Raw genomic sequence first — 24359 nt, 5'->3', positions numbered from 1 at the left:
TATAATAACAAAAGGAGTATAAAATTTCCTTTTTATAATATACTGACAAATAGCTAAAAAAGAAGGGCCCACACTGTAGCTTCTTTCTTTATACGAAAACTAAAAGGGGCCCACATACCCATGTGACAGTGGGACCTAAAACGCATCAAGAACATGTCGTTTTCCATCGTAGCCATTTGTCACTTTCACTTTTGTCTATACATTTTTTTTAATTATTAAAATTAATTAAATAAAAGACCTTCGCAGTCGCAGGGAAAGGCTATAGAGGTCGAGGAGAAGGATGATAGGCACGTGTACGGTCTACATTGTATGGCTCGGATCATCGACAGCTCAACTGATATAACTATTCACAGCCGTCCATTTCACCACTTTATTCATCCATTCATCACTCGACACCTCATTACTTAGGAATAGAAATAGATTATTAAGATACTGTTTGACGTACACCTTATACTTTATACGTATATTAATATATGTATAAATGCACGAAAATGAAGTATAATAGTTTATGCAAGAGAGAAATTAATGAGTTATCATGAAATAAAATTTTGTAAGTTATACAAAGTTTGTATTTCTAGGTATAATATAAGTGTAGGAGTTATATAAATCAATTAATAAGTTAAACTTTACTTCTATTTGAAAAAAATTATGCTCGTCGAACCATTTGGGGTATGTCGCATTGTCTTTCTTTCTTTAAAAAAAATATATGTCTCATGTACAACTCTTTGGATAATTTTTATACTAGTGATATAGTATTTCTAAACTGTCCCATGCACTGAAACGAATAATGAAGATACACTCCTCATAGGTGGCGTGGTGCGTCAATGACCAAGTTGGATCAAGTTTACATGTAACTTTAGATTTTAGAAAAGAGATACACAAAAACCATCTTTATAAAATCTTTTACCTAATCAACATTTTAAAATGCATATATATATATTTGGTCAATTTACCAGCTAATTGATATATCTCTTTTTTTTTTAATTAGCTATTGAAAATTTAGGATATGAATATAGAAAGAAAAAAAAACCTTAAAGCATGGGTCTACAAAATTCCTTTGTTACTAAACTGAAATAGAATTTTTAGACTAAATTATAAAACTTTAACAATCTGAGAACCCTAAACCGGTTTTGATGTAAGCGAATAATTTATATTTTCTGTCATGGTTTTCCATATATGCTTTTATAAGTTAAACTTTTTTTTGCTGATTTTCTAGTGTAAAGTTGTTTTTTATTCACTTTAATGTTTTAGGTGGCGAACACTTGCGTTATGTGTTTCACTTTCTCTAGGCAAATAACACTGAGAATCGTAGGATCTCTATGATCGCTTTTTCATATTTAAATGTTTTAAGCATATATCTTAGATTTCATTATTTAACTAAAAGCTATAATGATCATTTTTTAGGTAAAGCTTATTAATTGTAATTAATACCTAAAGAAAACCAATAAAGTGAATTGCATTTCGACGTGATTCATGCTTTTTGCATGGTTTTATTTAATTACCATGGTAACAAATTTCTGGAAACAAGCATAACAGTATTAATTAGAAAAGCCCATTATAATTTTTAGTCTATATATATAGAGCCCAACGTAGGTACTGACAGTTATACTATGTAATTTGAATATTTATTGGTTGTAATTCGTTACAATGTATTGCATTGAACTGCATTTATCTCATATATTAGCTTTTTACTTCTTCATCATATCAGGCTCGAGCATAATCACAAGTAAATAAAATGTGATATAGTGATTCTTCTGCTCCAGATCCACAATATGATCACTTACACGTAAGATCTCTAATAATTCCGTTTCTTTTTAAACGCAACAGCATCCAAAAACTGTTGATAATTTTTTAAGGGATCGACTTGGAACTACCTTGCAATTCATGGAAGTATATTGCTTACAGTTAAAGATATAAGAATTCCCTTCTAATTTACAGTTGTACCAAAGATGCTAATTTGATGTTTAGCTTAACTTAATTAATTTAATGGAAAATGAAATCAGAGCAAGAAAATACATAGTTAAATAGCTAGTACAAGACTTTTTGCAACCCTTTTATATTATGTAGTTTTCTATTATTTTAGTTGGAAGACTATTGAGGCCTAAACTAATTACTTAATCTTACTATTTTATCTTTATTCTCGCAATTGTCTTTTTAAACTATTATCATATACGTAAACAGGACCATTTCTTTCAAGACAAAAATCATATTGAAATACAAAAAATGTATTGTGTATATATTGCAAAAATATAATATACTTAATTAAGAAAATAAAAAAAAACAATCCAATTAGCAAAGAAAAAGTTAGGAGTTTATCAAAAATTACTCTTGTTGTTGAGAAAGAAGAAGAAATTTGAATCGAAGACAAAAAAATAAAAATTTGAATCTAACACGTCATGTCTATATGTCATTAATACATATATATTATGGTACTAATATACTTGTTGGTTAGGTTTACGTATGTTAATAAAGATCACGTACGCGCGTGTTGTATTAATACGTAACCACTATATCGAACGAGAAATATTCAAGAACACCCACAGTTATTTGACATGTTACATAACAATATGTTATGCATGTACTCACGTTAACGGCCTCCACCGGTTACGAGAGTGGTCTGCAGTATTGGTTTCATATCCATCCCATCTAATCAGTTCAATTTTTTCCTTTTTTGATGTATTCAGTTTTATTTTCAATAAATTTTTGAAAAATTTTGAATAACGGTTTTTTTGGTGAATATAATTTAACATTCATACAAAAAAGAAAAATGTTATGCATGGATAATGGATTTTTGCATACTTAAACGAATCAGTTCACGTTACAACCGATCCACGAGAAATCTTAGGAAACCAAAGCGAGAAGAGAGTTGTGACTAAATTGTTCAGTCTTCACGATTTTTGCATACTCATCACGATTTAATTGTTCATCGGTTAAAATTAAAGAATTTAGTACATGCAGTTAAAGACATAAGTCTGTTACTTGGTTTAATTCACAAACATGGTGCGATTGTCAAAAGGTTACTATTTAGTAAATGGGTGAATTTTTTTTTTTTCCTAATTTCACTTTAATTTTAAAGTCATACACGGGATAAATTAAAGAATTACATAATTGTTATTTTTTTACGTTTTATTATATGCAAATTTTTTTGAACGGTTAGTATTTAGGGGTTTGAAATGTAGAAATGATATATACCATTCATACCTTTTTTTTTAATCATTCATACTTATAATTCACTTGTTTGACGAAATCCAAATATATAATAGTAAATTTTTATAAAGATGAACGTAACTGCTGAAAAAACTATCATTACAATTTGGAATATCATTATAGAAGTTTTCGATCATATATATGTGTACTAGTTAAATTCTAAATTTGCCAGTTTAGTGTAGTTAATTATTTGCGGCTGGTAAAAAAAAAAAGTGTAATTATTTGCAAAAAGTTAATTTTTTTTCAAATATTTTTAGACACCCGTGTTTTCGAGGGCCCGCTTGTAGAAAATCAAATGCTCACTAAGAAATATAGCAATGGCATTTGATGGTGAGACGTGTTCACTTCAATATATTTACTAATTAATAATACTTTAAAGCACATTGTCCCAAATTTTCAAAGATGGTTGTATATTTTATGTAAAGATAAAGATATACAGCTTCGAAGTCACATTAATTTGTCTATAGGAAAATTTGAGATGTGATCGTTAAGAAATGGTCTCTTTCAAGGCTTTTGTTCTTAAATTTTATTCAGTATTCTAATTTAGGAAATTAGGAGTTGTTACAAATTTCTTAGTGGTAGTTAATATTTTAGTAATTTTCTTCGAATAGTTATCTGATCATAATCCAATTTATATTAACTAAAAAATAATTGATCAAAACATGATTAGTTTTTAAAACATGTAGGGTATATAGAATGTTTGAAAGATGTGATATCTAAGTTTTCAGAATTAGAAGCGAAATTTCTCCACAAACACACAATATTTTGAACTTTGAGATATGAAAAGGTATGAAAACCCCATATTACCCGTAACAAGATAGCCAAATCGTTAACAAATGAAAGGAATCTCAAATAAATTCATCTGTAAATTTGTTTACACTTTGAAAGATATACCAAAACCCTTTAAAAAAAATTAAAAACCACACAATTTGGCAATAGATAATCAGATTAACGAAATTATTCCAAATAGTTAGTTTATAGTAGTAAACTTTTTCATCGAAGAGTTATAAAACTAAAAAAAATTGATTAATCACAAAGTTTAGGTAATCAGAAACATAAACGATTCTAATAAGACACGTTGAAGGAGACAGCTTATACGGCTTCGTATCGGCTCAAAAGATAGCTTAAGTAACTCTTTTTTTGTTTTCCTTGTCTTGTCTCGAAGTACATGACACGTGTCGGTTATTACAAGTGGTCCAGAGGGAATAGTTCGAGTCAGCAATTAATGGGGCCTACCTCTTTTTTTTGGTTGCAGATATTCAAAGTCAAAAAATTCGGCCTTTTAATTTTTATTTTAGAAAATTTAAAAAAAAAACATTTTTAGCCAAAAAGAAAACTTTATTGCTGGCTTGAAAAGAAGAAAAGAAAGAGAAACCTTTTATCATATGCGTGTGTCTTCTTCACATATGCACACAAGGTGTTACTTTTATAGTTTTATGTAGTAGACTTAATCCAATTAGAAAGGAAAAAAAAATCGAGCTTGCTTATGTATATATATTTTTGTAAGATTTCAATACTTCTAGTAGTTATTTAACAATTATCAGAAAGCTTATTTACATTTGTATCATATGAACAAAAAATTAGGATTAAATAATAAGTATTTTTGATAACTTTTCTTTTACGTAAATCATTAATTACTACTTCTCATAATAAAATAATAAAGCATAGACGATTAAGTAACTCACGCACATACGAAACCAAAATGTTTACATGTTTTTCTATTGTTTTTGTTAGTTTAAAGAACGATACAATTAAAATCTTAATAATAAATTACATAAAAAAGATAAGATGTGGTAAAACATAATTTGGGTTAGGAACTTAAAGAAAGTTAAATATACTTAGTTATTTGAAGTAATTAAAGAATTAAAAAGAAAATCATACTGTAATAAATATTTTAGAGATGTAAAATGGTAAACTCATCACATTTTGTTTTAACAATAAATACACTAAATAACTATACGCTAGAGGTTTATTTGTAAAAGAGATGTGTTAAACAAACTCGTAAAGAAATTAAGTATATATAACACATGATTATCTTTAATTATATCACACTTTTTCAACTGTATAACTTTTGCAAATAAAGCTCACCCATATATAGCAAATTAATAAGTAGTATTTTATAGCAACTAAAGTTTTCGAAAAAAAAAAAGAAAAAGAAAAAAAAGAAAGTACTAAAAAAAGAAAGAAAGATGAAAGAAGAGTCGCTCTCGCTCCGGTGAGGATTTGTCTGTGAGCGGCGACGTCTCGTGCGTGAGAATGCGCTATTGCTTAGTTGCTGTCTCCATCAACAGTGCCCGCTTCCCACACGCCACGCCAAGATCGCTCTTTTTCTAGCCGTCGATTAATTTGACTTCTCGACCTCATTTATACACATTAAAATACTTTAGAATTTTTGTTTAATATGTTCTTCTATTTTAGTATCATTTATCTTTCTTAATTAATAATAGCTCGTTTTTAAAAAAAGAATGCTAAATGTTCAAGGATTCAAGAGGTCATCATCTTACCACTTCAAACTTATTAATTATCTATATAAATGTATTTATCAATGTTACTATCTATAAATGGATTTTTTGTATAAGAAAGGTTTTCTTCTCGTTTGAATACGTATTTGATTATGGTTAAAAAAGACAGTGATCTCATCGAAATTAGGAATTTTTGGGTACGCATAGTATATACTAGTATATAATCGTCAATCCCCAGAAATGCTTCGACTTCGATGGTCAATGTCTCAATGAATGCAACAAACTGAGCAAATAACACCAAGCACAACAGAAAATGACTACGTGAAACTCGGATCAAGTAGACGTGTCTTCTAATGTTTTGTTTTTACGCAAACATTTTATCTAATGAATAAACCAGCCTTGTATAACTATTTTTACTTTGACGAAACCTTTTACGAAATAAAGAAGTGTGTTGAGCAAATTGAGATGTCAAAAAAAAAAAAAAAAAACATGGAAAACAAAGAAGTGTGTTGACACAAAATTAAATGTGTTTTTACTATCGAATATTGATTTAAGTTAAATAAGGAAAAAACAATGATTCGGGCTTTGAACATACCCTTTTCTTTAATTAGTGGGCTGCTCAACTCAAATGAGATCCAAATATAGAAGACAAATCATAGAGAGGATGTTCTAGCAAGTTGTTTCTCTCATGGAGTCGATTTGTATGTCCAATAAAATCGTTCTGAAGTTCTAGCAAGTTCTTTCTCATAAGTTAAGCAATCTAATTCAATTCACGCGGCAACCTCATTTCTCCCGGTCATTGATAGTGACACTAGCCGCCACACATTGAAGACAAGTTTGTCACAACTTGTATATGATCGTCTCTAGAGTTGAACATAGTTAGGGACCTCTGTATTTTCCTCTCTTGTTCATCCACACGTGATGTGGTTTTGTTGGGAGATTCTGGCTATGGCTACTTCCGGAGAGTTGTTTTCTCTATTGTTTGAGAACTTAATTTTATCCTCATTTTGATGATAAGACTTTTTTTACCTGGTTTGCTTCTTTCTATTGCTGATCTAAGTAAACCCACTCCCCCTTTTCTCAGTTTTCTTAACAGCTCTCGTTCACAAGCTATCTCTACTCAGATTCTGAACTTCTACGCAGTATTCAGCTGTCATTTCGTTTTCAGAAGACTGACTTATCAATGGCCCAGTTCTTTCACAATCTTTATGCGGCACCTCACACTCGCATCTTCCTTCTCCGAGTATTAGATCTGGTTTGGGCAGAGGTTATGTCCAATCCCATTTTGAGATGGTTGATTCTCAGGTCTCTGTTTCCAACAGAGCGATACACACCCATCACCCTTGTTCATCTATATTCTGAGGGTTTGAGCTTACTACCTATAACTAACCCGATGACCTATCTTCTTCCCGAATCTCCCGGGATCCAAACTCATGAAATCATCTATCCAGAGACTAACTATTTTCTACTTTGAACAGCACTTTCAATAACATCAAAAGGAGCAAATCACAATGCCAGCATTGGTTTGTGCTCACAGGCTCAGGGTAGTTTCAAAGAGTCTCATCTAAACTATCTTATGATTACAGCTTAACACATTCAAGTTTCTATGACAACAACATAACGTACCACAATTCTTTGACAAAGAACATAAGATGATAAGAATCAAACCCAGAAAATTGTCAATTCATAATATAATTAAGATTCAGATCCAAAACAATCTCATACAAACAACTCCTCCGAGAGAGATTTCAGAAACAGACCTATTTCTTAGAAAACTTCTTCTTAGAAGCAACGGAAACAACTTCTGGTTTGGGATGCTTCTCGGCCTCGCTCGGATCTAACCACTTGAGAGGATGATGATTGTAGAAAGGCCAATTAGGTACAGTGACCAGAGTCGTGAGAACAACACCACCTGCGTAGATCAGCATCATCGTCCTGAACGACTCCGTTGTGTATCCAACAACCAACGCGACTACGCCGGAGATCACCAGTAAGATCTGCATCAGCTGCTCTACCAGTTTCTGCCCTTGCCAATCCATTTCTACACCAACAACAACAAAAAATCAAAAACCGTTAGATCCTTTTTCCGATTTGAATCCAAAATCAAACGAGACGAACGAGGATTTGGTACCGTATCTGAGAAACCCTAATTCCACAGCAGAAGGATCTGATCTCTCTTTCACGCTTGAACAATGTGGAAGAAGAAGAAGAAGGATGATAAGACTAGTCTAACCGGTTGGAATTCCACAACAAAATCGGTTTACACAATAACCGGTTGGAATTGTTTTACGATTTGATTACTCTTGAACCGGTTTATGTTTTATTTGTTTGCCTCAAGATTACAATTTTTTTGGGTAAGATTCAACGTGATATTTTAAATGATTTGTATAAAACTAGGATTTACCACGTGTTACATCATGGGTCCATTTCTTTTATTTTTTTGTTTGTTTTATAAATCAATAATCATGTGCATTCTAAAGAAATTAAAAATCAAATATTTATAACAAATAGATCAAAATTTAAGTTATATTTATGTGTTAGTTTTGTTTAGTGTAAGATTATATAATTATATTTGACTGTTAATTATAGGATTTAACCCACAGTTTACCGCAAAATAATTTGTTCTATATATTATCATAAATTACTCAATTTAATATATATAATATTCTAATATTAATAATGTTAGCAAAATAATAAAATGATAGATTATCTGTGTAACACCAAATTAATGATAATTAAATGTATATTCATATTGATCCAAATCATTTGCACAATATAATTTCATTGCGTGTTATATTAACTTTTAATTGTAAATATTCATTATATATTAAAATAACTCAAATGTAAAATAATATATATCTGGAAATACTTGTTCGGTTACAGAAATCCTAAAACAATTTTTAAAATATATATCCGTTTATAAAAATTCAAATCACATCATATGCTGAAAAAAAATCTAAAATTTTATCAACTTTATATATTAATAATAATTCAAATAATTAAATAAAAGTTTAAATAAAAGTGAAAGGAGAATTCTATTTTAATATAACACATTGCTTTAAATTAAGTAGATAGATTTTAGAAAATTAATATTATCAAATAAGGAAATGATTTTGTTTGGTTGTAATGATTGTAGAGAATTTGGTTGGGACTTGTTTGGATACAAAGATAAGAGAGGATGACAAAAAAATGTACTTCAAAAATGTTAAGATAGATTTATAAATTCTCTTTGATAAAAAAAAAAAATTTATAAATTCTATGTTATTCAATCATAGATTTTAAAAAGTTTATTAAAATTCAATTTAAAAATCTACTTTAAATCCAATGTTATTCAAAACATTTTGTAGATTAGATTTTAATAATTTTTAGGGGTTCTTGAGGATTTAAGAGGATTTGTTTAGTCAAAATTATATAAATCTAAATCTTAGGGGTGTATTCAAACATTGATTTTAAAAGAGTTTAGATTTTGTTTAAAATCACATGTTATTCAATTTGGAATTTTAAAATCTCTTCATAAATCTAGTGTTATTGAAAATGACATTTTTATAAAGTCATTCAAAATCACTCAAAATCTCTGTTATTCAAACAATAATTTTAACAAATCATATAAAATCAACTGGTATTGAAAACATAATTTTTTTTTCTTTCAAATCCTGTAACAATGATTTTGAGAGATTTTGGAAGATTGTGGATACATTTTTACACTAGAAATCCAATTTATAAAATCACATCTCTAGAAGTGATATTTTAAAATATTTGTTTTACAAAAAAGAAACACTATAGCCGAGTGTCAATATACATATGTGGAACTTGACAAGAGCTGCATCTCATCCAGACCAAAACCACCCACAAACGTATCTACTTATCTCTCTTTCATTTTCTTTAACAAGAAAGATAACAAGTACTTTTCCAAAGAAGTGATTAACAATTACTAATACATGACTTCAATTTGTTTTTCCGGTTTCACAGACCAAAAAAGAACACTGAGGAGAGAGATGGTAATGATAAGTATTATATGGTTATTTGTTTAATAGACAGAGGCACGGTGAAAGGATGAAAAGGGGGAGGTGAACAAATGTATGTGGTGATATCGTCGCATACACGTTACTCTTCTAGTGTTTTTAGGCTTTTGCTGCAGATTACTGGTCATTTGTAAGAAGAACAAAGAACGAAGAATAAGAACGAAAGAAGAAGCAAAAATTGGTAATGGAGGAGATTAACGATACTGGAAATTAAAGAGAATAGTTGTTTCTTTCTTTTGTTTTGAAATCTATTTTTTTCTAAAAATCTTTTAAAATCACCCATTATAATCTCTTTGAATCTCATTAAATCACAAACAAAATATTAAATAATTTCACCAAATATCCTTAAAACTCTTAAAATCTCTCAAAATCCTTAATTTCCTAAATCTTATAAAATCCTCCAAAATCCTAGTTTGAAATTGAATATAACCCCTTTATGATTTTAAATGGGATTTGAAAGAATTTTACAAATAAATAATTTCAATTTTTTTAAAATCATCACAATTATTTAAAATCTTATAAAAACTTTAAATCACTTGAAATATTAGATTGAATACACTGTAGTCTCGGATCTAAATTACAATGGTAGCTTTATTAGGAGAACCAAGAATCTTGGCATGTAATAAAAAGAAGATTAGTATCTATTTAGAAGTTCCATCATTAAGATCTATATTTTTTTTTCTCTCTTTTACAAATTCAAGATACAAGCCATGCATCAATAGGCCTTCTGTTAGCAACCCTGCAGTTAGACCTAATCTCTCCGGGTCTCCCAGATTGCAAATCACCCATCTTAACCATCCCTTCCTGAAACGCCTTGAAGAACTCGCCTTGGTCCTCGCTAAACATCTTCACATACTCTCTCGTCTCAGGAGTCGTGTACAAAGTCTGGTCAGAGTTGAGAAACCCTCTCCCTGAAACCAAGTCTTTAAAGTACATGTTATCAAAAACATGAGGCGTTGCGTCTAGATCTCCTGTCACGTTCTGGTCTACACTCAAAGGACAAAGCTTGTCAAGCTTGGTACGGTAACCCGGTTCGAGAGCTGGATCCGGTTTACCAGACCCTGATTGGTTATAAAGTCTGAACATGATAGAAAAACACCGAGCTTGACCAATCGAGTGTGACCCGGATAAAGCCACCATGTCTTTAACAGAGAGATTGAATCTTTGGAAGAGATCGATCAAGTATGTAGCGTTGGCTCTTGGACTCGGCATTATATCGTCTGAATCTTTCTGACTCGCTGTTAAACTGTCTTTCCTCCCAAGCTTCACCTCCCAATTTGGTCCTCCTGTCTGGTTTCAAAGAAAAACAAAATCACTAAACCGAAATGACTAAACCGGGAATTTGGAAAAGATTTGATTATATTAGTATATGTAACTTACAAGAGCAACGGCGTCACGAGAGGCCATGATAACGATGTCGGCACAAGAGACAGTACCAGGACAAGCTTTCTCCAAAGCTTCTTTAATATTGTCAATGACTTCGAAAGATCTAAGAGAATTGATGTTGGAAAGTGCGAGTTTCTCACCAAGCATGTTTGGTGTGTCGTCAAGCAACACAGATGCGTCACATCCCTTATAAGATTTGAAAGAAACATTCAGAGAAAAAAATAATAAAATAATCAAGAACAGAGGAGGCCAAAAAAAAAAAAAAAAGATTGTGTGTGTTTTACATTGACGAAACAGTCGTGAAATTGGAGACGCATGACTGAAGCAACGCTTCTTGCTTCTCTCATCATAGATTTTTTCATTTCGCTTCTTACTATGGATTCAGCTTCAGGGCATGTCTTGCTGTAGAATCTTGGCCGGAGAATGTCTCCTTTTACCACCGTCAAGAGTGTTAGGTAAAGGATGAGATGGTGAAGAAGAGACATTTTTTTTTTTTTTGTGGTGTTGTGTTTTCAGTAGTGATGATGAAGAAGAATAAGAGACCTTGTTTTGGTTGGTTATATAAAGAGGTTTTTGGTGTTATTTAGAAGGATCTTGTGCAAGTGTGTCGTGTCGTGGTGGCCTATCCAATTTCCATTTAGAATATAATACATTTCTAATTATGGATTTAGTTCTAATGAGCAGTTAAAGTTGTTGCCATTACGAGGATTGATTAGTGTAGTCTTTGACCAACATTAGTCCTGGTCAATGGTCATAGACTTATGGATTATGGCAGCATCTTTATCATAATATTGTAACGCATTAACCAAGTCGTCTTGGTTCAGTAATAGAGGAAGAAAAGTCTCGCTATCTGAGTTCGAGTAACATTGACCACGGGATTAAGCCTAGAAAACTTTTGATCAATCATGAATTATAAAAAAGAAAAAAAAAACTGTGTAACGCATTGCCTGGGACTTTGTAGTCAAGTTGTAAGGAGAGGGACTTGGGAGGCCAACTAGTTTCAGTTTGATCTAATTTAAATACTTGTTTCTATGTATATATATATTCATATTGATATGAATCTATTGTTTATGACTCATTTAAATATCTAGAAAAATGATATAGTTGTGCACCTTCTTTAAAGGTTAGTGTAAATCCCTTTTATATATAAGATTTATCCTAAGTTATAAAAAAATTGTGTACACACATCTATTGATAGGATTTCAAAGGTCATGGAGAAATTTTAATGAAACGTTTCAACTTTTTGACGCAAAACAAAAGGAAGGAATAGCCAAGGTACTTTTTGACTTTGTAAAAAAGGATAATAAACCTTATCTTCACATTTGCGTTGGGTTGGCCAATAATTCAAACTATAGTATATAACTATATACTACAAAAAAAAAAAAAAATGCATCTTTTATTGTTTTGTGTGACCAGTGTAGACGTATGTGAGGTTCACACTAAACAAAAATAAGATTATCACCATAAACAAAAATAAGTATTCCAAATGTTTCAGTATAAATATTATTTTAACAACTTGGCGTAAACTAATTAAAAAAATGAAATATACTGTAGATAATTTCACATCAAAAAATTTAATTAAAATCCTAGAACGATAGTATTTATTTTGGAACAGAAAAGTATTCTTAAAATAAATGTTCAAGTTTAACATTATAAACGGTGTAGATTGTGCTGCTGTGTTTTAATTGAAACACACCTAACATTGATAGAGGCAACATCCGTTAAAGTAATACTCCAAATATATACTGTACTAGCAACTTAGTTTAAAACAACCTTAACTTTAACTTCGTGTGTATCGATAATTGTCAATCTATAGTACACACGACTATACAAAATAACACAGTTTAGAAAGAATCGTTGGACACGAGAAATAGATAATTACTTGTTGATTATGGTCCTTTATCTCTTGAGAATACTTCTTGTACTAGATTGGTGAGTGGGGGACTGGGGGGGGGGGGGGGGTGTCGTGAGAAAGAGGATTGTTGTGACAAAAGGAGGCAACAATTTGAGCCATTGGTCCATACTTTTTTTTTGCAACCGAACAAATTGAAGTTTTCTTTTAGCATTTTTATTTTTAGTTTTATCTGAAACCTCTAAAAGTGACTGACACTAGAAGTCGTCATCATCATGACTTCGCGTTCGTGGGTACCGATACGCTCTGCCGTTTAAAGATATTATGTTGTCCCCATCTTTAGTTGTCAATTTTATTAGTATAGATTTATCACACGTCGGACAAAAATCATAATAATTCGTAATATATATGACTCGGAGGTACCTAGTTTCCTGAAAAGCCCTAGAAGGAACTCAAATCGGGAAATGGAACGCACATGGAGGTCATTGTATTTGAGGTTCACCAAACCAATACATTACCAAAAAATAAGAGAGGATATCAATAAATATTGACCTACATTTTAATTCATTAAATATATCGCTTTTCCTTAAATTGTATTGGTAATTAAATGGTACAAACAAATTTATTGAGAAAATTTCAAAGAAGGAAGAGAACAGAAGCGTAGTAAAACAATTCAGATCTGCAAACTTTCTCCTTTTACTTTATGGACGCTATGATTCAGAGTATATCCTAATTTAATAACGACGACCTAGGCACCCAGTTTCAAATATGCTCTAATTACAGCTATATATGGTTCCTAATTTCCTACTTTGAGAATGTCATCTTCACTATGCAGTTTCACAAAAACATACATATCGTATTTTCTGCATCGCCTTCTCATCTCCTCACGACAATGGTTCCTTGATGTTGGGCTATTTTACGGCTTTTTATGTCTTGCTTTGGGCTAGATACACTAAACAATATGTGCCCATGATTTAGTTCAAACTGTTTGGACAAATTTTAACCCAAGACTTAGAATTGTCCACTCTTTTTCTCTTACAAGTGAAAAATCTAATGTAATAATATAAGATTAAGCTAATAAATAAATTGCACTATGATATTTTTTACTGATCAATTAATAAATGAGAAATGTTGAGTGTTTTTGGTTAAATTTTTTAAACCCATTTGTAAGTTATATTCGACCAAACATGCCCTAAATAAATTTCAGCAGTTTCATAATCTCATTGGTTCTAACTTCTAAATAATGTCATGTCCGAAAACAGTACACTCAACGAGCTCCGCCCCATCTGTCTTCCAAGACAATGCAAGCAATCATAGATCTTCTCAGATTCCGGTCTCGATTTATCCCTAACGATGAACTCAACGAAAACTCCGTTAACCTCGATAGAACTACAACCAGGAATCTTCTCTACACCTCTCTCGTTCATCATCCTCCTCGCTCTCTTTGCATCTTCCCACATATTAGCCTCTCCATACATGCCATCCAACAACACATATATCCCACTATCAGTCGGATCAAGTTCGAGAAGCTTCTTTGCCGCTTTCTTCCCCAGTGCAACATTACCGTGCACCCTGCAACCGAATAATAAAGCTCCCCAAACCGCAGCATCCGCCCCCATTGGCATATTTTCCATGAGCTTGTCCGCTTCTTCCAATAGCCCGGCTCTCCCTAGCAGATCAACCATTATAGAGTAATGTTTCAGTTGGGGATTTAGATTGAATCTAGACTTCATCTGAGAGAAATAATCACGGCCTGTTTGGATCAATCCAGCATGGCAACAAGCTGACAATAGCCCTATGAAAGTGATCTCGTCTGGGGCTAATCCTGCATCAATCATTTCATCAAAGTATGATATAGCAGTGGATGCATCTCCGTGAAGTGCTAAACCTCCGATGATCGCTGTGTACGTAAGCGAGTTTCTTGTTTGAATCCCATGAAAAACATTAATAGCTTCCGAGATGTTACCACATTTGGCATACATGTCGACCAATGAAGTTCCTAACGCAACGTTGAGACTAAGATTGCGTTTCTCGATGTAACGATGAATCCAAATGCCAACATCAAGAGCACCAAGCTGAGAACACGCAGAGAGACAATGAATCATGGTGATTTCATCAGGCTTTGTGTTACTCGTTTGCATCTCCTGGAACAAAGCCAAAGCGTCTTGACCACGCTTGGCTTGGACTGATCCACCGATTATTGCATTCCACAGCACAACATCTTTTTCTTCCATATCATCGAAAAGTTTCCTTGAAACATCAAGCAGACCACATCTAGCATAGCCTGAAATGATCGTAGTCCACGACACGATTGTTCTCTTTTCCAAGTTATCAAATATTCTCCTCGCCTCGTGAACATCTCCGCATTTTGAGAACATATCCATCAGAGAATTCGCAAGAGGAACTGTCAATCTCAGTCCATGTTCTTTAACGTATTCATAAAACTCTTTCCCAAGATTCAAATTCCCCAAGATTGCACAAGAAGAAACCAACCCAATCATCGTCACATCATCAGGCTTAACTCCTTGAGACTCCATTCTCTTATAAACCTCTATCGCTTTCTCTGCCTCCCCAATCTTCTTATACCCATTAATCAAACAATTCCAAGAAACCAAATCCCTCACAGGACTTTCATCAAACCACTTCTGCGCATTTCCCATATCACCACAAGAAGCAAACATATGAATCGACGCGTTATGCACATGACTAACCAATTCCAATCTCAGCTTTAAAACATGCCCAAGAATCATGTGACCTAAACTATTCAACCCAAGATCAGCACAAACCTTGAATAAAACAGGGTAAGTAAAATGATCAGGTCTACACTCACAACAACCATGTCTCAGCATCTGCTTGTATAACAAAAACGATTTTTTAGGACTCTCGCTCTCGGAGAATCCTCTAATCGTTACATTCCAAGAAAACGCATTAGGGTTATCAATACCTCTCAGAATCTTCACACAGTAATCGAGATACCTTGATTCTGATAACGCGCAGAAAGCAATTAACCGGCTTGAAGCGAATGGGTCTAGGATCAAGCCAGTGAGAACCATCTGAGCTTGAATTTGCTTTAAATGGAACAAAAGCTTGCATTTTTCGAGCAGTGAAAGAAGAGGGTTGTGGAGAACGAAGCGGTGAGTGGAGTTCCAGTTTATGGGTTTGTCTCTGTGATGAGGAAGGGATCGAGTACGACGCTGAGAGTAAGAGTACAGTGAACGATTGAGTTTTGGTATGAGAGGACGAAGACGAAGAAGCTTGGCCTTTCTCACATTCGATATGTTCATCGGCCGTTAATTTTCGCCGGCGAATTCGCCCGGAGAAGATTCAGACGAACTTATGGGGGGTGTATTGAATATGAAATTTTAGGAGATTTTGGAGTATTCTTAAATTTTCTGTTATTTAATTGGTGATTTTTAAAATTCACTTGAAATCCCATGTTATTGGATACGAAATTTATAAAAATCATCTATAATCTCTTGTTATTCAATCAATAATTTATAATTCTCACTCCAAATTTAGTGTTATTCAAAAAATCACAATTATTTTTAAAAAAGTTACTGAATGTGATTCTAGGAGATTTTTCTATCATTTTTAGTTAAAACATATGACTTCCAAAATCACACCTTTGAAAGTGAAACTTTGGAATTTTTTTTTTTTTAAAAAGAGTTCGACATACTGCAAGAGCAACTCTCTTTCTCACTCTTCTCTCTTCTTCACTCTTCTCTCTTCTCTCTTTGATCCTAAACTGATTTGCTGGAAAACACAAAAAAAGAAAAAACTCTTTCTTGGATACTCCGCTCATCAAAGGTGTGATCACTGCGTCTTTGCCTACTCCGCTAGGACCACTGACGACGATGATGATCTGATTCGGCGGTGGGATGATTGGATTGACGGTGAATGAAGAACCTAATTGAAACTCGAGGGAACGAAGCGATTCGGGTTTGGTGGGGGGTTGAATCGGGGAAGAAGACGAATTGGGGTTATCGGAGAGATGGGTATCGGTCATTTTCAAGGAGGAGTAAGAGTGATGACGGAGAGGTTTGGGAAAAGAGCGGGAGGAGATGAAGAAGATGGGTTTGTTGGGGAAGATGATGGAGCGAGAGAAAGAAGAACAGAGCTTTCGAAACATTTGGGGATTAAAAGGAGCCACCGATGATGTTCTCGTCCCGTCTCGATGCTTTGCCGCGGTATTGAAGACTCTACTGCAACCTTATGAATTTGCTAATGATTTAAATTGAAGTTTGTTTTGAGGTGATTAGAATGCAAATTGCTTTTGTGTGGATGTAGATTACATTGGAAGCAACTCATTATGGACCAATAACTAACAAGCCAACAATGTTCTTGGAGATTGGTGAGAGCTCTCTGCTTTGTTCCTTTTGTCTGAATTGAAAAGCTCTATGCTTTCTTGAAAAGCTCTGATTAGTTATTGCTTATTGTGTTTATGTAGGTAATAGAGAGGAATACTGGAAGAGAGAAGACGCAGCACAAGTCATGGCTCTTGTAAGTGTAAAACGTTTGTCGTTGTTCTTGTTTTTTTTTTTGGTTCATGTGGATTATAATACCTCTTTGGGGTTTTAAAGCTTGTAGTCATCATTATGTTTAACAAGAGTGATTAGCAACAATTTTGAGGCTCATGAACTTGCCAATAGATTAGTAGATTTTACTATGTTTTATTTCATTTGTTCATCATGAGCATACATAATTTGTATTTGTATTGTATTTGTGCATGTTTCATCGTGTGACATTATCTATGCAAGACTTTAGGGGACAAGGAAAAGATCCTGCAAATGCAAATGAGTTGTTTAACCATCGACACTCTAGCTTACGAAACGTAATAGAGAGGATTTTTGGCATCTTCAAGTCAAAGTTTCTCATCTTCAAATATGCACCACCCTTTCCATATAAGACGCAAGTAGAGTTAGTACTTGCTTCTGTTGTTTTACATAATTATCTTCGTAGAGAATGTCGTTCAGACTTGTTTGAAGATGTGGCTAATGCGGAGGGAACTGCCGTTGATGAAAGAGTTGATGATGAGAACCATGAAGAAGAACAGCTTCATGGTACTCAAGACCAACAAAGAGTCCTTGCTAATAACTGGAGAGCAACTATAGCGGAAAACATGTGGACAGATGCTATGAATATGGGATCATGATGCAGTACCAGTGTGCTTTATATTAGATTGTCTTTATTCTTACCATTGATTTTTTTTTAAGACGTTGAAATTTCAGAGCTCTGTTTCATTTGATTTTTTCTGTCGCTGCAATATGAAGACTCATTTTTTTAAGATTTGAAGGGCATGTCTGTTCTTTGTCTCCTCCACCTCTCCTTCTTCTTCTTCTTCTACTTATCTCTTCATTTTCATTTTGTTCTTTCTGTTCGCCATTTGGTCTTCCACAATCGGACCCACCATCTATATAACAACGGAGATAAAGAGAGACATTAGAGTGGAGAAGAAGTAGGAGGAGGAAGACATTTTGCTCTTTTTTTTAATTAACGACATTTTGCTCTCTTTTTTTTCCTTTCTAAATATCAAAATCACCTAAAATTCAATAATCAAATCTCAACAAATCTCAAAACCCAAATCTCACCAAATCCTTAAAATCCAAAATTAATAACCAAATCTCCTAAAATTACACTCAAATCTCCTAAAATTCTGAAATATTAAAATCCCAGCAAATCTCCTAAAATTCTCAGTTCAATACACCCCCTAAGTATGTCATTTGAGATTTGCTGAACCGGTATTCATCATACTGAACCGAATCAAACCGAACTTAATTCTCTAATTAAACCAGATTCAGTGATGCTCTTTTAAAGAGAATCTGGGCCTTAAAAGCAAAACCCTAAAGCCCATTAACAAAGCCTGATAAGAAAACGAAGAAGAAACAAACACACTTCTCTTCTCTTCTTCAGTTCTTGTAAAGTTTCTGAGAGATTTTATTTTTCGAATCCGGCGGCGGAAATCGAACTTTTTTGTTGTTGGTTCCATCGGAAGCTGTGAAGATGGGAAGAGGAGGAAGACACAGAGGTCGTTCTCAGAGAAAAGATTTCAAAGAAAACAGAGAGAATGTTTGGAAACGTTCTAAATCCGATACTACCGTTGATGGTTCCGATAACGCCGCCGCACCGGAGCAAAAACCTACTTGGGAACCTATTATCACTGTTAACCCTAATTTCGAAGAGTATTACAAGGTAACGTATTCGCTATTCTGTATTGGATTAATGGATTTGATTTTTGTTGTTGTGGTTTTTAAACTCTTGTGTTTGTGTTGTTAGGAACAAGGGGTAGTGAAAGCAGAAGAGTGGGATTTGTTCATGGAGATTCTTCGTAAGCCTTTACCTGCTGCTTTTAGGGTTAACTCCAAGTGAGTAATGCTACTGTGTTATTTGTTCTTTAAGTCTCAATGAGGTTTAGGGTTTAGTCTTGGATTGCTTACGCGATGCTTCTTTGTTTCCCACTTTTATGTACTGCAGTGGCCAGTTTTGCGATGAAATTATATCCATCTTGGAGAATGATTTTATGAAATCACTTCAGGCAGAGGTAAATGCAATGTTTGTGATTGGCATTTTGTACTGTCTATCTCTATTATACTCCGAAACTTATTTATGTAATATTGGTTTTTGCTTTTTAAGGCCATAGAAGGTGGTGAACTGGAGGCTATTAAGCCCTTGCCTTGGTATCCGAAGAATCTTGCTTGGCATTCTAATTTTTCTCGAAAGGAGATTAGGAAAAACCAGACACTTGAGAAGTACGTTTTCACTAACATATGAATTCTAGTCACTTTTTTTTTAATATTTACTAGAATGACCTATTAATTATTGAAGCATTTCTAGTTACTTTGTGTATGGTTTTAAGAACTAGTGTGTTTGTTGTGCTAGACACATGATGGGTTCTTCATTGTGGTCTTTTCAGGTTTCATGAATTTCTGAAGTTAGAAAATGAAGTTGGTAACATCACTAGGCAGGAAGCTGTTAGCATGGTAAGATAGTTTAATACTCTTTTCCACCATTAACATTGTCTCTTTGTTTACTAACATTTACAAAGCGTTGTTTAATTTAATCATGCAGGTACCTCCTCTCTTCCTTGACGTACATCCAGATCATTTTGTACTTGACAGTGAGTGAATTTTCATTTGATATTGTTTTGAGACCTAGAAATTTTTAAAAGGCTCGCTCAAAGAAGTATCCGCCTTGGATAAGGAAGAAATGGCCATAACTACATTCGCTTTCCGGGAAAGTATGAGGTAAATGGTTACTGATCTGTTACCTTTGTCTCTAACAGTGTGTGCTGCACCGGGTTCCAAAACGTTTCAGCTGCTTGAGATTATACATGAAGCATCAATACCAGGATCTCTACCTAGTGGACTGGTTTGTGTTGCTATACACATCTTTAATTTTCTAAATCTGGTTTTAGGTAGATAGATGATTTGATTGTTCTTCCCTTAATAATCAGGTGGTGGCTAATGATGTTGATTTTAAAAGATCTAACCTTCTCATTCACCAAACAAAGAGAATGTGCACATCCAACTTGATAGTGACGAATCATGAAGGGCAACAGTTTCCCGGTTGTCGTTTGAACAAATCCCGAGCTTCCGAGAAAGGAATAAGTGAAAGTATGCCCATTAATCAACTTGCCTTTGACCGTGTTCTGTGTGATGTTCCATGCAGTGGTGATGGTACACTGCGCAAAGCTCCAGATATCTGGCGGAAATGGTATTTTCACCTTTGCCATTTTAAGCCTATCGGCAATGTTATGAGGCAATATATGGCATAGGTTCTAGAATTTCTTATTGCTTTTGGTTTCTGCACAGGAACTCTGGAATGGGCAATGGACTTCATAGCCTTCAGATTATTCTTGCTATGAGAGGTAATTTTTTAATTTCTTAACATGTCTCAAAATGGAATTGCTTGTAGAATGACCTTCCTATTGTAAACATGTCTGCATGGTCTTGTCCAGGTTTATCTCTGTTGAAAGTTGGTGGAAAGATGATTTACTCAACTTGCTCAATGAACCCAGTGGAGGACGAAGCTGTTGTTGCTGAGGTAATATTTTAAACAACTTCTTTACGTTTCATTATAAACCTGTTATAGCTGTAACCGCATAATAACCCTTGCTTGAATTCAGATTCTAAGGAGGTGTGGAGACTCTGTTGAACTTTTAGATGTTTCCGATAAGCTTCCTGAACTTATACGAAGACCAGGTCTAAAGAAATGGAAGGTCAGTTTCTACCTCCACTAACGATTGAACAAACCCTCATCTCTAGAATCTAGGGGGATTTACTCATTTGTGTTTGCCTTGTCTTTGTTTAATCCAGGTGCGTGATAAGGGTGGGTGGTTTACTTCTTACAAAGACGTTCCACAAAACCGTAGAGGCGGAGTTCTTGTGAGTATGTTTCCTTCTGGGAAAAATATCAAGGACTTGACTAATGGATCCGAAGAAACAGATAATACTGTGGTGGATGCTACTCCTGATGAAGCAGCCGAGGAAGTCTCTGATCTTCCACTTGAACGTTGCATGAGGATAATGCCTCATGACCAGAACACCGGAGCCTTCTTTATCGCGGTCCTTCACAAAGTTTCTCCCTTACCAGGTGAACTTTTTTTTTTTTGGGAGAACTTCTGGTTTGTTTATTCACCTATGGATCTGTAGAACTTATCTGTAGTTTACTCACAGAATTTCAGGAGAAACCAAATCCAAAAAGGAACTCTTCTGCGAAGCCTGCTGACTCGACAGAAAAGTCTCCGACTACAGAAGCTGTTGTTACAGTGGATGCTGTACCAGATGAAAGTGCAGCGGAAAAAGTTATTGAAGCAGATTCAAACAATGAGAAAGATGATAGTTTGGAGCCTGAGAAGAAAATAACAGAAGGAGAAAGCATCACAGAAGATAAAGGAGCCAATTCGAGTAATGTGGGAGACAAGAGAAAAGTACCGATGCAAGGGAAGTGGAAAGGCTTTGACCCTGTTGTTTTCGTGAAAGATGAAACAGTAATCAATGGCATCAAGGAATTCTACGGTATCAAAGATGAATCATTTCCATTGCATGGTCATCTCGTGGCAAGAAACAACGACACAAGCAGCGTTAAGAGGATTTACTATGTTTCAAAATCGGTTAAGGAAGTTCTTCAGTTGAATTTTGCAGTCGGGCAACAACTTAAGATCGCTTCTGTTGGCCTCAAGATGTTTGTAAGTACAATATTCTTTCCTCACTTGTTGTTTCGGTTGATTAAGCGCAAGCTGCACAAAGTGAAACTAAAGATTTGTTGCAACTAATTGAAACACAGGAGAGACAATCGGCAAAAGAAGGTTCAAGCACGCTGTGCCCATTCCGCATATCATCCGAGGGACTACCTGTGATCCTTCCATACATCACTAAGCAAGTACTTCACACCCCAATGGCAGACTTCAAACTTCTATTGCAAGACAAATCGATCAAGTTTATGGATTTTGTCAACCCACAGTTGGCCCAAAAAGCAACTGACCTTGTCATGGGAAGCTGCGTGGTGATTCTCAGTGATGGTGCGTTTTGATTGGTTTTCATAAGATAATATGTTTGATCGTCTAGTGTAGGGTGTGATTTTCATGGTTTTGTTGATACCTCAGGTGAAGAACCAGTAAAAGTGGATGCGTCAACAATAGCCATCAGTTGCTGGAGAGGGAAGGCTAGTTTGGCTGTAATGGCCACTGCTGCAGATTGCCAGGAGCTGCTAGAGAGATTTGCCGAGAAAACACAAAAAACTGAAGGTGGTTCGGTAAACGAAAGCAATGGCGATTCAGTAAATGGAAGCAATGGCGATTCAGGCGGTCCTCAAGCTATGGAAACAGCTTAAAACTCTCCTATATAACTTCAGTTGTACTGCTTTTTGTGCTTTTTCTATTCCTCATTACCTCCAAATTCTTTTTCATATAAGCATCATCATGATGACTTTTGATGTAAGGACACAAAAGAAAAGAAAGATTTTGTTCTGATTTCTAAACCTCTTTATATTTCAAAAATCTGAAAGTACAAGACTAATTAACAATGTTTGTTCGTGTTGAAGATCTCAGCCAAAAGTGTTGAAAGAATTCGCTACATTTGTCGAGTTTAGTGCCGAAGTCTTGTTACCGATCAGGATGATGACAATGTTCTTATCGGCGTGTGCTCAAACCATCGAGGAATGTGCTCAAACCTTTCGCGAAAGAAAAAATTAAAAAGTGGCCTATACAGGGGTCGAACCTGTGACCTTCGCGTTATTAGCACGACGCTCTAACCAACTGAGCTAATAGGCCATTTGTTCTAATGCCTCCAACATCTCTTATAGTTTGTTAAACTACCTCAGCTTAAACTTTTATATCTTTTCCCATCCTCTGAAATAAATCTCGTACCTCACTCACTCTCATCTCCATTATTAATATATACTGAAACAATTTGATTAGTTTTACATTAAGAAATGAGAAAACTGAAACAATATGAACCTGTGACCTTCGTGTTCCATGTGATCTTTAGTTTTACATTTGCATCTTGAATCCTTGTTTTGATTAGCCACCAAACTTGTTCTGCGATACCATATTAATTACCATTAAATTCCAAATATATACATCTTTATTATCAAGGCCGGTCTGAACAAATTAGAGGCGGACGGGAAAACGATAGATATGTTCTTACCTCTAGTTTTATTTCATTTAACAAATATTTGTATTGTTTAGAAAAGACAATTGTATAGTGAAAGACAATATATTTGTACTAGAATATGACCCGTGCTAGAGCATGGGTTAAAATTTATTAAATTTGTTTATTTAGTAATTTTTATTTAAAACATCGTAAATGTAATTATTTTATTTGTTTTAAAAGTTTTTTTTGTATGGAACAACACTATCCAATGAAATCATATATTGAATATGACTTATGAAAATAACATCTATTTTGTAAGATATATTTTAGTATATCTAGATTTTGACCTGTGGTATAACGCAGATTAAATTGTGTGATAAAAAATTAATTTTTCTTTGTTAATTTTATTTGATTTGTTTAGTATTTAAAATTATATATTGTATTTTGATTGTTAATTCTATGATTTAACCTATAGTATAACACATACTAATTATAGGACCAAATATGTAAAGTATGATTGTCAAAATCATTGTGACCGAGAATGCCTACCAAAGAACATTATTCCAAACTTAAATTTAATCCGAGAAATTATATTTTTAAATTTTAACCGTGCTCTAGCAAAAAACCATATTTCTTGAAATTTTTTCATATTATAGTGACATATTATTAACCCGTGCTATAACAATCAAATTAGAGTGTTTATAATTTTTAACTTTTTGATCTATATATTTATGATATTCTTAAAAATATCAAATTAAACTATTTTTAAAGATTCCAAATTAAATTATTTAAATTTTTATTATAGTATATAAAACTATACAATTTAACAAAAGAAATATAT

General features: G+C 33.7%; 3 protein-coding genes, 2 long non-coding RNA genes, 1 other non-coding gene and 1 pseudogene across 7 annotated transcripts; 2 read left to right on the top strand and 5 right to left on the bottom strand.

Annotated features, from left to right (window-relative positions):
- Window positions 1-7325: 7325 nt before the first annotated feature.
- On the bottom strand, window positions 7326-7939 carry LOC104713685 (signal peptidase complex subunit 1). Its single transcript, XM_010430862.3, has 2 exons — window positions 7801-7939; window positions 7326-7710 (listed from the first exon to the last, which is right to left on the bottom strand). Exon 2 carries the CDS (start codon window positions 7706-7708, stop codon window positions 7430-7432), a length of 279 nt encoding a protein of 92 aa, XP_010429164.1. The 5' UTR covers window positions 7709-7710; window positions 7801-7939; the 3' UTR covers window positions 7326-7429.
- Window positions 7940-9386: 1447 nt separating this feature from the next.
- Window positions 9387-10026, top strand: LOC147939268 (uncharacterized). Its single transcript, XR_015565782.1, has 2 exons — window positions 9387-9523; window positions 9639-10026. It is a non-coding gene; the product is annotated as an uncharacterized LOC147939268 (long non-coding RNA).
- A 307-nt stretch (window positions 10027-10333) lies between these two features.
- Window positions 10334-11713, bottom strand: LOC104713684 (peroxidase 17). The gene is made up of 3 exons (XM_010430861.3): window positions 11362-11713; window positions 11072-11263; window positions 10334-10981 (listed from the first exon to the last, which is right to left on the bottom strand). The coding sequence occupies exons 1-3, from the start codon at window positions 11560-11562 to the stop codon at window positions 10388-10390; spliced, it is 987 nt and encodes a 328-aa protein (XP_010429163.1). The 5' UTR covers window positions 11563-11713; the 3' UTR covers window positions 10334-10387.
- Window positions 11714-14067: 2354 nt separating this feature from the next.
- On the bottom strand, window positions 14068-16331 carry LOC104713683 (pentatricopeptide repeat-containing protein At2g22410, mitochondrial pseudogene; annotated as a pseudogene). The gene has a single exon (XR_015565926.1). The product of XR_015565926.1 is annotated as a pentatricopeptide repeat-containing protein At2g22410, mitochondrial pseudogene (transcript).
- A 1246-nt stretch (window positions 16332-17577) lies between these two features.
- On the bottom strand, window positions 17578-18357 carry LOC147939267 (uncharacterized). Its single transcript, XR_015565927.1, has 2 exons — window positions 18125-18357; window positions 17578-18034 (listed from the first exon to the last, which is right to left on the bottom strand). It is a non-coding gene; the product is annotated as an uncharacterized LOC147939267 (long non-coding RNA).
- Window positions 18358-18784: 427 nt separating this feature from the next.
- On the top strand, window positions 18785-22904 carry LOC104713682 (uncharacterized). Its single transcript, XM_087464640.1, has 15 exons — window positions 18785-19118; window positions 19203-19291; window positions 19401-19467; window positions 19560-19675; window positions 19840-19906; window positions 19995-20043; window positions 20209-20294; window positions 20380-20639; window positions 20738-20793; window positions 20884-20969; window positions 21052-21144; window positions 21242-21518; window positions 21602-22113; window positions 22212-22446; window positions 22531-22904. Exons 1-15 carry the CDS (start codon window positions 18930-18932, stop codon window positions 22755-22757), a joined length of 2409 nt encoding a protein of 802 aa, XP_087320766.1. The 5' UTR covers window positions 18785-18929; the 3' UTR covers window positions 22758-22904.
- A 218-nt stretch (window positions 22905-23122) lies between these two features.
- Window positions 23123-23196, bottom strand: TRNAI-AAU (transfer RNA isoleucine (anticodon AAU)). Its single transcript has one exon. It is a non-coding gene; the product is annotated as a tRNA-Ile (tRNA).
- Window positions 23197-24359: the final 1163 nt, after the last annotated feature.

This window comes from Camelina sativa, chromosome 9 (genome assembly GCF_030686135.1).
Source record: "Camelina sativa cultivar CO46 ecotype springtype chromosome 9, ASM3068613v1".
NCBI classification, from domain to species: Eukaryota; Viridiplantae; Streptophyta; class Magnoliopsida; order Brassicales; family Brassicaceae; genus Camelina; species Camelina sativa.
This window is presented reverse-complemented; position numbering and strand designations above follow the sequence as displayed.